The sequence below is a fragment of the Tamandua tetradactyla genome, chromosome 18 (genome assembly GCF_023851605.1).
Source record: "Tamandua tetradactyla isolate mTamTet1 chromosome 18, mTamTet1.pri, whole genome shotgun sequence".
NCBI lineage: Eukaryota > Metazoa > Chordata > Mammalia > Pilosa > Myrmecophagidae > Tamandua > Tamandua tetradactyla.
This window is the reverse complement of record NC_135344.1, coordinates 49,394,922-49,409,967: the sequence shown is the minus strand read 5'-3', so window position 1 is coordinate 49,409,967 and position 15,046 is coordinate 49,394,922. Positions and strand designations below refer to the sequence as shown.

At 38.3% G+C, this 15,046-nt stretch overlaps 1 protein-coding gene across 10 annotated transcripts in view; it reads right to left on the bottom strand.

Moving 5' to 3' along the window:
* Positions 1 to 11,125: 11,125 nt before the first annotated feature.
* NOL4 (nucleolar protein 4) overlaps positions 11,126 to 15,046 on the bottom strand; it is a 377,490-nt gene continuing 373,569 nt past the window's right edge. For 9 of the 10 annotated variants that reach the window (XM_077135662.1, XM_077135666.1, XM_077135672.1 and 6 more), the window contains one exon: positions 11,126 to 13,000. In XM_077135662.1, coding sequence (XP_076991777.1) covers positions 12,807 to 13,000 — 194 coding nt within the window. In that variant the 3' untranslated portion in view covers positions 11,126 to 12,806. The remainder of the gene's footprint in view (positions 13,001 to 15,046) is intronic. The other variant, XM_077135663.1, reaches the window with a different exon arrangement.

Here is a 15,046-nt window from a genome sequence, read left to right as displayed (position 1 = left end):
ATTAGATTATCTCCATGGAGATGTGACATGCTCAATTGTGGGTGTGAACTTTTGATTAGAAGAAGATGTGACTCCACCCATTTCATGTGGTCTTGATTAATTTACCGGGATCCTTTAAAAGAGGAAACATTTTGGATAGAGGCAGAAATGACAAGCCTCAGAGCCGACAGAGAGAGAAGCAACAGAAACTTCAGAACAGAATTGACACAGAAGCCAACACTAGGAGAACAGAGACACAGACATTTGGAGATGCTTGGAGCCCAGCAGACGTTGCCATGAGATGTTATGCAAACCAGAACCTGAAGAGAAAGCTAAGGGAAGCCAAGAGATGAAAACCAGCCCCAGAGAAGCAAAGTGAGGAACACTTGTAAGAAGAGAGGCTGAAAGCAATGGAGCCTAGAAAGAAGGGACCAGCAGATGCCATCCACATGCCTTCCCAGCTGACAGATGTGTTCTGGACCCTTTGCCCTTCCTTGAATTAAGGTATCTTTCCCTGGATGCCTTAGTTTGGACATTTTCATATGCTTAGGACTGTAAACTTGTAACTTATATAAGTCCCCTTTTTAAAAGCCATTACAGTTCTGGTGTATAGCATTCTGGCAACTTCCAAACTAAAACAACCATTAGCACCAATATGCCATCAGCAGCCTCATATGAAGCTTAGATTGTTTTTTACTTCCAGATTTTTCAGGGACATAGAAGATATCATGTTCTATGATGTGCTTTCTGGTTTAAAGAAGAATTTACAAAGCAGCAAATTAATAACTGCCCTGAAATAGTAAGCCAAAGAGACAAGTTCAGTTTAGTCCACTTAGTTTATAATTTTGAATCTTCTTGTTCGTTTCCTTGAATATTTAGAGTCAGATTATATTAATAAAAGTGGTAGAAACAGAACAATTATAATAAACTAAAGAGGGAGAAAGATGGAGTGGGTGCATGGGATGAGTTAGTTACAGCAGAAGAGTAGAACATTTCACTCCGAGCCTCCTGCCAACAAAGTCAGCCACAGGGACGAATTTGGGCCACACCTGAGATCTCTTGAATGCTTAGTATCCGGCTGGCCCAGTTCTAAGAGTCTTTTTATATGTGCTAACTTCTTTTATCCCCACAGCTACTACAGGACAGTTACTACTGATAAACGCTCTTTGTAGATGAGGACACTGAGGCAAATGATGGTAAAATAATCTGGCCAAGGTTAAATAGTTAGCATATGAGAGAGCTGGAGTGCAGTCTGACTCCGGAATTGATGCTTGTATCCACAGTGCTGCACTGACTGATACAAAGGAATCCATCATCAGTAGATCAAAGATTCTCCTTGCCCTGATCCTAAGAGAATCTTATCGTGCGGCCTTACATTGGAAAAGCAATAGAAAACTTGATTCCAGATTTCCAAAATAAACAAAACACTCTCCAAGTGATGACGTCTTGTATTACTCTCTTAAATTAAGTGAGCTGCATTCACGTAAAATGTAAAGGCAGACAGTTTTTGTTATGATGTCATAATTTAGCATAAGGTTAGAGTTTAAAGGTACTAGAAGATGTCTCAGTTAACCAGTTTGGTTGACTGTCTTACTCATATATCACATGCTTTAAGCAAGATTTTCGAAATGTCTGATTGGAATTAAAGTGCAGTTGGTATATAGCTCAATTCTAAAATGCTGCAGTGCATATTATTAATAAAAGAGAATGTCCTATACCACAGAAGCCAGCATGCTAGTTTGTAGGGTGGTATCCTTATCTCGATGAGGACAGGTTTATTGGGTAGGGGTTACTAGCTTTATCTGTAAGTGAATGTGGGGTTTGGCAGGTTGAGTTGTGGAAATGTAAGAAGGACAGAAAAAAATGAAACAAGGTCAGATGTCATTAATCAGTTTTGAAAAATAATCAAGGTCCGGTGTACATTTATCAGTTTATTTTCTATAAAAGATGTTTCGTGCCTTCTATGATATTTTAAAAATCACTGATTTTTAAAATGTATACATGCCATTTATTTCATTAAGAGTGAAAAACTAAAAATTCACTATTAAAGTGTGAATAAACATGTGCTGCCTCTAATTTTCAGAAGGTTGATTTTGGAAGGAGTTCAACTTAGATAGCCTTTTACATTAAATTCCTAGAGAGAATACCAGATGCTGAGAGGATTTTAGACAGACAGATAATTATCAAGTAGCTCAAGATTTTAAAATAGTTTTACAGAAAGGAAGATTATTTTTGTTTCTAAAACATCCTCTATCTAGGCCTGATTCTCCTATTTCATTGGCTAGGAGTTTCTACTCCCCTTGCTTCACTATTTATTTAAAGGAAAAGAGAAAAAAAAGCAATTAGGGCATGAAATTTAGCAAAAGAACATTTTTGTTTCTATACAAAAAAGCTTCAGTGCTTTTTGCCTGATTATTCTCTCTTCCAGTAGGGGTCAGGATGTAGCATTCTCTGAACTCAGTTTTCCAAAGGGTTAAGTGAGAAGCAATAGCACCTTCATTTGGAGTTACTATTTGTAATTAAGAGGTTTATTTTTTTTCCTGGCGGATATGATCCTGGTTAATTCTATTAAGTCCCCAAAGGAGGGATTCTAATAAATTGCAAAATACTGTTATTACAACAATCAACTCCTAGCTCAGTTCTCTTCCATAGAACCTATCAGCTTTCGTGGATTTCAGGAAAGGATTTCCCCATGTTGGTAAATAAGTGAATACACATTTACTGTACACTGAAGTCTCTAGCCACACATTGCATGTGAGGTCAAAAAGAGAGTATGAATGTTTAGTATTGACTAAGAGCAGGCCACTGTCAAATACTGAGTGGTGCCTCTTGTGCCAGGTGCTGTTGCAGGCTGAGGTTGCAGAGGGGAACCGGACAGGAGCCCCTTCTCCTAGAAGGAGGCAGAAGACCCGCAAGCACATCAGCTATATTCGATGATTTTAGGTACCATAATTGTTGGGAAGAAAATGCAGTAGGCTAAAAGGGAAGGAGTAGCCAGGTGGTCAGGATGACCTGTTTGGGAACTAAGAGGTTTTATTATTATTTTTATCTCCAGGGCTTTTGCTATAGTTTTATCATGTGTCTTCTCATTTTGAATTAGAGAAAAAAAATAAAAATAAAAATGAAAAAAAAAACATGCTCACTTGAGTTTCCTCTTTATTTATATAATAATTTTATTTTATTTACGTATTTTTTACATAGGCAGGCAGTGGGAATTGAACCCGGGTCTTCGACATGGCAGGCGAGAACTCGGCCACTGAGACACCGTGGCACCACCCTCATCTTTATCTTTTGAAATTTTAAATCCCCACCAAGTCAGCTGGCCAAGATAGCCAACCAATCCCCTAGTTCACTACCTTTGACCGAATACAAAATAAAGTACACCTAACCCTGTAAGACAGACAAATCCTTGTCCAATCTCTTGGAGTCAAGCTGAGTTCCTTTATATGTCTACCTCAAGAATCCTGAAGCTACTTCCCTTTGGCTTCCCTTGCTGCAGTGAAACTTTGGTATCATGAATAAAATGCTGTAGTCTGCAAGCTTGACTCCAATTTGTCTTTTATACCCAGTTATTCGTCTTGGCAGAAATAGCTAGGAGACGTTCCTGAACTCTGAGCCTCAGTTTCATAAAGTGATTATAATATCATCTGTCTGTCCTGATTATAGTGCTCTGGATATCACATGGAATTTAATGTACATGAGAGTGCTTTCTAAACTATAAAGCTGTCCACAATGTTGTGCTGGTTTGAAGCTGTATGTACCGTAGAAAAGTATGTTCGTAAAGTTAATCCACTAACTTTAATGGGTTCACATGTGGGTGTGAACCCATTGTAAGTAGGATCTTTAGATGAGTAGGATTTTAAGATACGACCCACCTCATTCAGGGTGGGTTTTTATTTTCTTACTGGAGTCCTTTATAAGAGAATGAAATTTAAACAGAGAGAGAGAGAGAAAGCCACGGGAGCTGGAAGTAACCAAACCCTGAAGAGATGGGAGAGAGAGACCTGCAGATGACCTCTTTGTGCCTCCATGAAGAGGAGTCCAGGATTGCCTGCAGTGGGTCTTCAGGAAGAAGGTATTTTCGTGATGATGCCTTGATTTGGACATTTTCACAGCCTTACATCTGTATGCTTGTAAGCTAATCAATTCCTGCCATAAAAGTCAACCCATATCATGGTATCTGCTTTCGGCAGCCTATCAAACTCGAACAGTTGTCCACTAAAACAATTAAAAATAAATAAATATTGCGTGACTATTTATGTTACAAATTAAGAATACCTGTTCAGTTTCTTATATTCTGTGGGATAGAAAGGGGCTTGATAAAGCGATGAAGGGAAAAACTTGTGTGCTCTGTCTGCCAAGCTGAGTCGTGCTTTCCATTCTGAGCCTCCGTAATGGTCTGTACACTTAGAGTTCATTCCAAATGTCAGCAGAGTTGGCCTTTCCTGTCACAACACCAGCAGTGGTGTTTAGATTAATGAGGAGAAAATGTTGCTGGTGGGAGGAGTGGTCAGGGATCCAGTGAGCAGGATGCCCTTGGTTTGTGCTTTGTATTTGGGAAATCCCCAATTCGCAATGGTCGTTTCCATTTCCATCTGTTTGTCCTTGCCCGCCAGGCTGTAGCTTCTCCCAATGCGGATGGCGGGTCAGGAAGATGGCCCTGCTGTGGCCAAGACAAACTGCAGCCACTCCCTTGGGACTTAAGGGGAAGGGAGTGAAGCTCCCTTCTGCTGCTGTGAAGCCTCAGTGGGATACTCACCAGGAAGCAAACCCACCAGGTCTGCACATAAGTATAAATTGGAAAGAAAGATTCCTAACCTGTGAGTGGCTTTTGGAAGAGGGACACATCAATTAAGCCCTGTGGGGGAAAAAGTCTGTGAGAAAGAAATCCTATCCAGGTGAGCCATGAAAGGCACTGGTTAGGAGTAAGATTCCCTGTGCAATTCTAAGATCTGCATGTAGAAATCTGAATTTGACCTTTGGCGTTGGCAATAACCGCAGCTGAGCTGAATATTAATAAAGGGGAGGAGAATAGTTGATGTAGGAGTGGTACGTTATTGCATTGCTGCTGCTCTGAGGTCCAGCCCGTTTCCAGAGCTGCACAGAACACTGGTGGTCATCAGTTGTCATGGTCACATCTTCTGAAGGAAACAGTCCACAAGGAATTCGTATTTCACCAGTAAACAACAAAAACAAAACCCTGTGTCATGAAGTTGCAGTTTCATTGCCAAAAAAATGTCCCAAACAATGTCAGGCTCACTAGGTCTGATATTAGTCTTCAGAGGGGCCACACATTCTCCTTGGTGTGGCGTGTGTAAGACATCTGTCTCATATTTCTAGAGTGAATAGATCTAAAATGTGTACAATAGGCATAACTGTTTTTAGAAGTCATTTAGTAAAGAGCCCCTGTAATTAAATGTTTGCCATAATCTGACAGTTACAATCTTGGTGTAATTTAAAGTTGTCAGATGAGGGAAAACTTGTTTCCCAAGTCTCACAGTAAGCAAAAACAAAGTATTGCTTGTACAAAAAATGTTTATTGGGAGAGGATTATTTATTTCAAATGTAGTTTTTCAGCTTTTGCGGATTCATCTTCCAGGTCTCCTTTCCATTCTTTACTGTTGAGTATAAGCGTGCCAAGCTGTTTGTTTACATTTTTTTTTTCATGTGTAAGGGATTTCTCTTTTCTTAACTTACTATTCATCCTAAATCAGTATGATTAAATCCCTCTTGATAAGTTTCCCCCTATCTGCAACTTAAAAATTTCTCTTCAGACCTGCAGTTTGCGGGTTAAGTATTTGAATTCTAACTATTTTTCTTTTGCTGGACGTCATAGAGAGCAGTGGGAGGTGTTACAGATCACTGAGTGGGGGGACACTGGTCTTTGATCTCTTCTTCTATGAAGTCAGTTGCAATCCAGGTTCAAATTTTACTCCACGTAGGTCCCCGTGTGCGCTGTTCATATTTAGGGACAAGGAATTAGTTTTATGATTCCTTAATTCTCCAGTCTTGGGGTGGAACCTTAGAAGTCACTTTTAATAGAGGCAAATATTCATGTCTCTTGATCCCTTTCCTACCCTTTCTGCAGCAGCTTGGCCTATTGCTCTCCCAGACAGAAGAGGAAATAAAATAAGACAAGTGAAACACATGAGTTTGAGCCACTGTGTCCAGGTTGGAGAGGGGGTTAGTGCAGAGGACTCCATAGGAGGACAGGGAGTGAAGTAAGGAAGGGGCAGAAATTCCCCTGGATACCAACATCGCCTTGGCTTCACACTTCAGCCTTTCTTTTCCATGTCAGGACAAAAAAAAAAAATGGCAGGACCTGACTTTGTTCTACTTGTGGTAAGTCATTGCGATGGCAGGGAAAGATTTGTATTCTTAAATGGTTGCATACATATTTTCCCCCTGCAACCCATTTGCCCTTCATTCTCCTTTCTTCCAAGTAAGGAGGTAATGGGTTTTTGATTTTTAATTTTTTCTACTCATCTGTCTTTTCTTGGATCATTTTCCTGAGGAAGAAACCGCACATCAATTCCAGCAGCTTTCTGATGTTTCTTGGCTCCTACTTTTCCATGGTTACAGTATAATGCCCTTTCCTTCCGTGCTAGTATACTGCTCATATAGTGAATTCAGTTGGTTTTGACTTTGGGAGATTTTATGTAATTTACTTTTGGGGGTGGAAGAGAGAGCCTGTGGTCCAGCATTATTTCATTTTCATATTCTTACCCCCCTGCTGAGATGCATCCTGCAAACAGTTAACAGGGGAGCCAACACACATTTCCCACTAACACTACTTACTACCTGCCCCCTTCATCCTCCACAGGACACAGCCAAGCTCCTTAGCCTGGCATGGAAGACCTTGCCTGATTTGCTTCCTTTATTCCTGTCCAGAAATCTCTTGTAATTCTTTATTCAAATGCCACCCTCCCACAACACTACACTGCTTGCGTTACCAAACGCATCATATAGTTCCTTGTCCTTTCCGTTCCTCTCACCTGTTGTCCCCTGCAGCTGAAACACTTTTCACTGACACATCTCTCTTCTTCTCATCCTTCCAGCACACATGTGCAAAGCACACAACGGTTTTGCCAGGTATTCCCCACAGCTCCAGCTTTTTAACCAACTACCCCACAATGCACCCCCCTTTCCTAGGATAGGCCTTCCCCCTGGCATGTTTCCAGGTAACACTGTTACACTGTATCTTTTTTACTCCAATGATCTGTGTCTCCCTTCTTCTCCTCTGCTAGGTGTGACTTCTTAAAGCAGAAATAGCACATTTTTTCCATACCAGAACACAATGCCCAGCACATAATAGGTAAAGGAATACACTGTGGTTAAATGAATGAAAATTTAAATGATAAACTAAGAGGCTTGTTTACTTAACTTTATGGGATGCCTTGGAATCCTTCTGCCAGCAAAGGAACCGAGAATAAAGAAATTGTTGCGACACCTAGTTGGGTCTCACCACTAGTTGGGTCACCATAATAGAATGAGAGACATTTCTCATGAGCAGCCCAAACTCATCCACTTCCAAATAAACAATATGAGAAAAAACTGATACCAACCCCCCACTTCCAGTAGTAGCCTTCTGTCTCTGTAGTCTGCTTCATTATCTCTCTTACAGAATTACAAAGGCTCTTGACAATTCACTTTGATCTTCTTTTCATTCGGCTGATGGCTTTTGGAAGGAAAAAAATATTAAATGAGGAAAAACATCATTTTAATAAGGAGATAAAAATTAAAAGAAATGTAGACAAAGAGCTTTATTATTTAAGCTCAATCAATAATCCTAAATTCAATAGCATTTGTTATTGTGAAACACTCCCTTTTAAAAGACAGGCCGTCCCAAAACATTGAATATTAAATGTAACTTTAAATTGTTCAGAGAAAATAAAACACCACTGGCCATTACCATTAGCAGTTTTATGAATGTGGTTGGATAGCTTACAGAATTTAATTAAGCTGCGGAACCTCATGTTTTCCCTTCCGGCCGAATGAGTTACAGTCTTTTCAAATACATCTCAGGGAATCTGAGAGGTAGAATTACCTTCTAAGAAATTAAAGTCTGTTTCCTTTCTCTTGAAATATTAGCTACCCTTTTAAAATATTTTTTGTTACTTTTAATTTAAATGTGAGACATTCTGCAAAAATGCTAGTAAAATAATTTCTAAAGGTCTGTATCCTTTCTACCAAACAAGATAGTGCAGGTTCAACAGCTGACGCTTATTTGTAAGATGTCTATGTTTCTACTGGGGATCTTCCCTATGAGTGAATGGCCAAAGAAAACCTGAGTACAGAGACATTTAAAAGAAATAAAAAAGGAAATGTATGTAAGGTACTGTGCAAGACACTATAATGCACCTCCCAAAGGTGGCCAGATCCTTAGCCCCAGGACCTTATTCGTCTATTTTGTTCCTTGGCAAATGGGAATTACACTCGCAGAAGGAAAAGGTTGCTAATTAGCTGATTTAAGGAGATTACCCTGTTTTACCCACGTGGTTCCAGTGTATTCAGAAGGGTCTTTAAAAATGGAAAAGCGTCTAAAGAGAGGGCCGAGATTTGAAGATAGGGGAAAGGATCATCCGCCGAGAAATGTAGTTTTAAGATTCCTAAATTCTAGAATCTATAAAAAGCAAGGAAATGGATTTGCTCCTAGTCTCTCTAAGAAGGAACACAGGCCTGCTCATGCCCATACTTTAGCTCCACAAGACTTCCGCCTACAGGACTGTAAGTAAAATTTGCGTTGTTTATAGAAATTTGTTAAGCAGTAGTAGAAAACTAAGTTAGATTCATTCATACAATAGAATACTATATGTTGGTATGTTTGTCAAGGTTTACAGTGCAATAGAATATTATATAGTCATTAAAACACTAAGAATAATGTTTAAGGGAATATTCACGGTATATTGCTAGATTATAAAGCAGGTGAAATATCAATAAAATCAACAGAAAAATTTTTATATTGCATCTGTAGATAAAATTTGGCAAGATATGCTATAAAATGTTGGTGGCTCTGTCTGGATGCGGGGATTGTTTACTTTCCTTGTTTCTTTTCCTTTTCTGTATCTCCCAAATTTCTTTTGCAATGAAAAATTTCAACCTTATTTGATTAATCTTCTAACTGCCTGTAGATTATTCTAATAGCGTTTTATATCCTTTGAGCTATTTTTTTTTAAAGAAATAGGGCACACTATAATTGAGTAACTTCTATAGTTCAGCCTGTACTCAGTCCTTTCTACCAATTTCTGCCTCCAAAATACATATTTTGGGGGGTGGTGGTGCATGGTCTGGGAATCGAACCCGGTCTCCTGCATGGAAAGTGAGGATTCTACCACCGAACCACACGTGCTCCCCCAAAATACATTTTAAAAGAAGACTGTGTAGTGTACCAGCTTTTATTGATACACTTGTTTTTCAATGAGCTATTATTTGAAGGCCCAGCCTTGTTAAATGGGAAGTTCTCTTTGGAATACAATGAAGAATACAATGAATCTTCTTTAAGTGGCATTTAAGTTAACGGGGTCAGGGTTAATCACAACGGCAAGCTACACCTGCAGCCTGTCTAAAGCTCAGGTGAGTGCACTTACTTTTTGGGTTTACCGGGACGATCCCTTTTTTCTTTACAGGATTCAATAACAGCATCCACTGTCTGTTTTTCCCCTTCATATTTTATGTATTTGATTTTTTCACTAGTGGTGGATTTTATTGTTGCTCCTTATATTTTTAGATAAACCTAACAAAGGAAAGTAAACCTCCGAAGCAGGATAAAACTTGGTGTTTAACCAAATGACTTATTTGATCAAGTGCATTTCTAAATAAATATTATCTATATAAATGAAACCGGTATAAAGTTGGGTACCAAAGCACAGTGCAGGCTGTAATTATTCAGTACGTGGGAAGGGACATGCTAGTGCAACCGATGGGTGGGCTGTGGCCTCAGGTGGGCCTGGTTCAATCCATGGCTTCAGCGCTCACTGTTTTTGTGATCTTGACAAGTTATTTCTTTTTTGGCTTCTTCGGAAACTAGAGGGTGACCAACTTTGCAGGGTTATTGTGAGGAGTAAAGGGAACAAAATGCCTTTCCTTGTGTAAGTTATCAGTAAATGGTGGCTCCAGTTACTTCTGAATGCCCTTTTTACTGAGGTTTATTTCAGCAAACTACTAAGAAGTATCCGGACCACACAATTTAAGAAAACGCTGTGACTTCTGTGCTTGCATACTCTGTAGTTATTTCGTGGCGTGTTTTCTTATCAAGTACGATAAAGTAATTCACATGTAACAAGAAACTGGTGATGGACAGAAAGTGAACTGGCAGAAGTGATGGAAATTTCTGTTCTAGCTCTATCACACAATATTAGCCTGCACCCAGCTTCTCCAAAAGCCTTTGTAAAGGAGATATAATCCCGTTATTCTATAGCGACAGCAGTATAAAAGAGGACCAGGCTGTTTTCAGGTGTAAGTCATAAAAGGAAAGAAAAGAAGCTAATTCATTTTGGCCTCTTAGCTCTCCCAGGGAAATGATGACAGAGCCAGTACCCTAAGACTTTTGGATAAGGTACAAAAAGCAGAAGACACTGGATGATCTAGGTGGGTTTGGGAGTTATAATCGAAGATGAAAATGACATGAAAACAGAGGTTGCTCACCGGAACTTACCTTTCCTACCTGACCTGTTTAATTACCATTATTAAGGATATATATATTTTAAACACAAACCTGAGTGTTACTTTGTGAAACATAAACCATGCCAAAGTTTTCAAGTACTATTACAATGAAATACAAAATGTAAAACAGGCATTCGTGTCTCCCAAGCCCGCAAGGACTAGTGAAAACAAGGAGTGACAGGCATCAAATTCTTAAATCACACTTAAATAAATGAAGTAGACCCACTTTGCTAATTTCCTTTAGCCCTTCTTTAAGGAAGTTCTTTTAGACTGAATGTTGAGAGCCTTGTGGATTCTGGGATATTTCCGACAAATGAAATCTGAACTGTCAGTTTGTGCTAAATGTGGGCACAAAATACCATTTTTTGAGAGCACACTGCTAAAAATTAATTGCTTTATCATTCAGAAAGCGTGTTTCCACAATCACTGTTTTAACACAGAAATCTGTTTATTAAACCAAACAAAACAGAAAATTATACCAGCCCTCAGTTTTTGAACTTTCATTTAAATAAGCAAACTCTAAGTTCACATCTTAAAAGATGTTTTTGCATCTATGTATTTCCAAAATACTCATATGTCAATAAGATTTTCACATAATATTCACCAACAGTATCACAAAAGATTTTTGTTTTTGTTTTTTGTTTGTTTGTTTACGTAACTGTAAGGAACAATTCTAGAAACACCAGAAGAAAAAAGCATGGCAATGTCCACAGTTACAAGAAAAAGTGCACATTACTTGGTCACAATCACAGTCATTACTTGAAAAACTATATGTAACAAGTAGATAAGAAATATCACTGATGCCTTAAACTTATTGTCAAACTGGATTACAGAAAGTTTACATGAAATAAGGCAAATCCAGGAATGCACAAAGAATTTGGAATCCAACCAAAGCTAAACAACAGAAAAAAAGTGTACAAGAAGCATGAACTCAAGTGCTTCTCCCTAAATATTTTTAAAATAGACTTGCCTCGGCGCACAAAGGAAACACCATTCGTGTGTATCCAACACTAGAAAATAAGAAGGACAAAGTATGGGGAATAGCGGGACCCACAGTTCATTATAAGTTGCAGCTGCATCCGCTGAGAGTTCTTTACAACACTTTTACCCAAAATTATACAGACTATATCAGGAGAGGTAATGATCTTTTTTTTTTTTTTTCTTTTTTGGAAACTATTTTTGAAAGAGAGAAATGAAAAGAAAACTACACACAAGAGTGCAAATTTTCAGATTGTCATTTGCAACCTCTTAACATTCAGTCATCTACATCCAATTGCTATAGGGATGCCTGTCAAAAAGCAGTTGTAAGAAACCGAAGGTGTGACTTTTTTCCCCAGTGATATGTCTTTTTTAATAGTAAAAAAATGCTGTGATGAAAACTGCTTATGGTAAAGCTGCAATATTGAGTGGGATGTTTGAGACCAGCGTGAGTGTAGAAATGCAGGCTTCTCTTGGAAGTAGTTCCTGTTGTGATGATCTGAATAACGTAGGCAAGGGTTTTCCAGCATCAAGTGTTATTTTTGTAGAAAGAATTTGGAAAGAGAAGGCAAAGGGATGTGGAAAACGTACTTACAGTAGTTTCTCAAAACATTTTTTTTAAGATCTATGAAAAAGTTACCAAAGTAAAAATGACAACTTTGAATGAAAAACAAGTTTTCTTTTATAAAAATTACATATATATATTTTTTAAAATACAAGATCCTTCTTAATTGTTGTTATATCCTGTAGCAATAGGAAATTTGGCTTTTTTTTTTTTTTTGCCAGATATTGCAGCTTTCAGTCCAATGATGCAGCAGCAAATTCCACTAATATTGCACTTGGATCTTGAGCTATTTTTTTAATCCCACAAGCTTCTTCTGCTTTATCCTTGAATTAAGAATATACAGCCTTTTTTTTTTTTTTTTTTTTGGCGTCCATTATTTAGGCTGACATACTAAAAACAAAGAGCAATAGGCTGGACACAGAGTATCTCAAGTACTTCAGAGGTCAGAGTTCCTTTGAAGCACCTTAACATATCACTTTATGGATCAAGGACAGTGTGGCATAATGGAAGTATTTCTTTAAAGGACTGTGCAGTAAGAACAGAAGCATCTCTGCTGGGAAATCAAAATGTCATTAGTGGAAACTGCAAATTTAGACCTCAGTGAATACGGTCATCATTTGACTCAGTTCTGTTGTAAAATAAGGTTTTCCAGTTCATCTGCAGAACGTAATAAAAATGCAGCCGATTCTCGATATCCTGCAACGAGCTGCCTCACAGCATTGATTTCAGTCGGACTCAGCTGGGGTCTGGAGCTTGAACTGCTGGAGGATCCTGAGCTAGTAGCCAACTGCCTTTTCATGCTGAGATCGGTGGGTCCTAGAAAAAATAATCACAAAATTAGCTAGTTGCTCTAGCACCTGGAATGGTAAGCACTCCTATTACTGTTGCACTAATTCACATACTCTTTCCTGAGGAGTTTGTGATACCTTCAATCAAATGCCTCTGTCTCAGAATAAAGAGCCACATGATGTTCTTTACTATTTATTTATTTTTGCATGCTGTGTAGTGGGGTTCACATTTCATTCTATTCCCATGTGAGTATCCCGCTATTGCAGCACCATTTGTTGAATTTTTTTGTTGTTTGTTTTTTTGGGAAATGCTTGGGCCAGGAATTGAAACCGGGCCTCCCAGCATGGCAGACAAAAATTCTACCACTTACCTACCCTCACACCCACATGATGCTCTTTAAAAGGGTGGCTGGGAATTTCTCTGACTTCTTGTCCAGCCTCCTTCAATTACCTGCTTGTTAAGGAGACAATTAAGACAGTAGATTTCCTGAATATGTCTTATTTAGAAAATTCAATTTAAACCTTTCTACATGTCATAGGCAACTTCTCCAGAGTAGGGTAAAGTTATGGGGATTCCAAACATTTTTAATTTGCTTCATTTAGTAATAGGTATTTTAGATTCTACCAACTCAGCATTCAAAAAATCCCAGGTCGTGATGCTGTTTGACTCTAGAGTACAAACTCCTCAATTTATAAAGAGGGAAGCCAAGGACTGGGAAAATTCAGTGACGAGTTCCTTGACAATTTTGAATGGCATAATAAGGACTTGACTCAGTCAAGTTTTTCACCTCAGGGCAGTGCTTTTTGTCTATCAGGTTTGATGATTATCAAAACTGTGGCTATATAAGGCTGAAGTTTTGCTTTAGGAGTGTTCAATAAGTCAATGGCATGTACAAACAATATTATAGAGAAATTAGGCTTTGAGAAGACTGCTTTAGGTATTGTTAAAGTCACTTCTATACTTATTTGCATAACACTCACGTGCCCAAACTTTTTACTTCACATATTTAAACCAATCTCACAGGTCTACTTTTTGACACTTTGTAAATTTTTACTCAAAAATAATTTAACATGCTTTTATTTTATTTTATTTTTGCATGGGCAGGCATTGGGAATTGAACCCAGGTCTCTGGCATGGCAGGTAAGAAATCTGCCACTGAGCCACCTTCGTACAGCCCTAACATGCTCTTTTAAAAGCTTTAATTTAGGTATTTTTGTTGAAGATGCTTTGTATCAATTCATCTTAGATTAATGAGGCTTCATTATAAATGTTAAATGTTCATTTTTATAGTTTTTACCTTTCATGGAGCATTGACTAAGACTTTTAAATTTGTAAGTAATGTAAAATTCTTAAAACATTAAGCACCTCACTAAAGGTGATAAATTTTTAAAATTTCCAATAGATTTTTACTGCTAGACAGTCAAACTTCTGTGTTTTTGGGAAAGTCAGGATTTTCAGATTCCATTTCTGACAAAGTGTCATGGAAATGAGGATATATAAATCAATGAGCATAAAGGAAGTTCACCACTGATACTATTTGTTCAATAACATGTTTTCACAAAGTACCTACCAATGAATACCGTAAGCGGTAAAAAGAGACCTCACATTTTCACAAAATCTGTAAACTTGTCCAGCTAAGCTTCTTTCTGCTTTTACCACCATCTATTGTAACCCATCTTAGCAGGTGGTTATGAATTGGTGTTTTCTCAACTTTGAAAATATTCTCACCTATCATTGTTCTATGTAGACTATTCATAAAGACTAATTTTGGTCACTCCAAACTCATTTACATCTCAAGTAAACAACTAAGCACTATTGGTGACTTCACTTGATTCATCAAGAGACAAGAATAACTAGAAATCGTCTTGGTTTTTCAATTGACTATTAATATTCTGCCAAAACCCTCAACTCTATAACAGCTTTCACTAAAAGGTTGAGTCTTTGTGATGGATAAGTTCATGTGTCGCCTCAGCTGGGTTGTGGTGTCCAGTTGTTTGGTCAAGCGGGCACTGGCCTGCTTGCTGCCGTGAGGTATTCTATGGATGTAAACCATTAGTTTATTGCATCTATAGC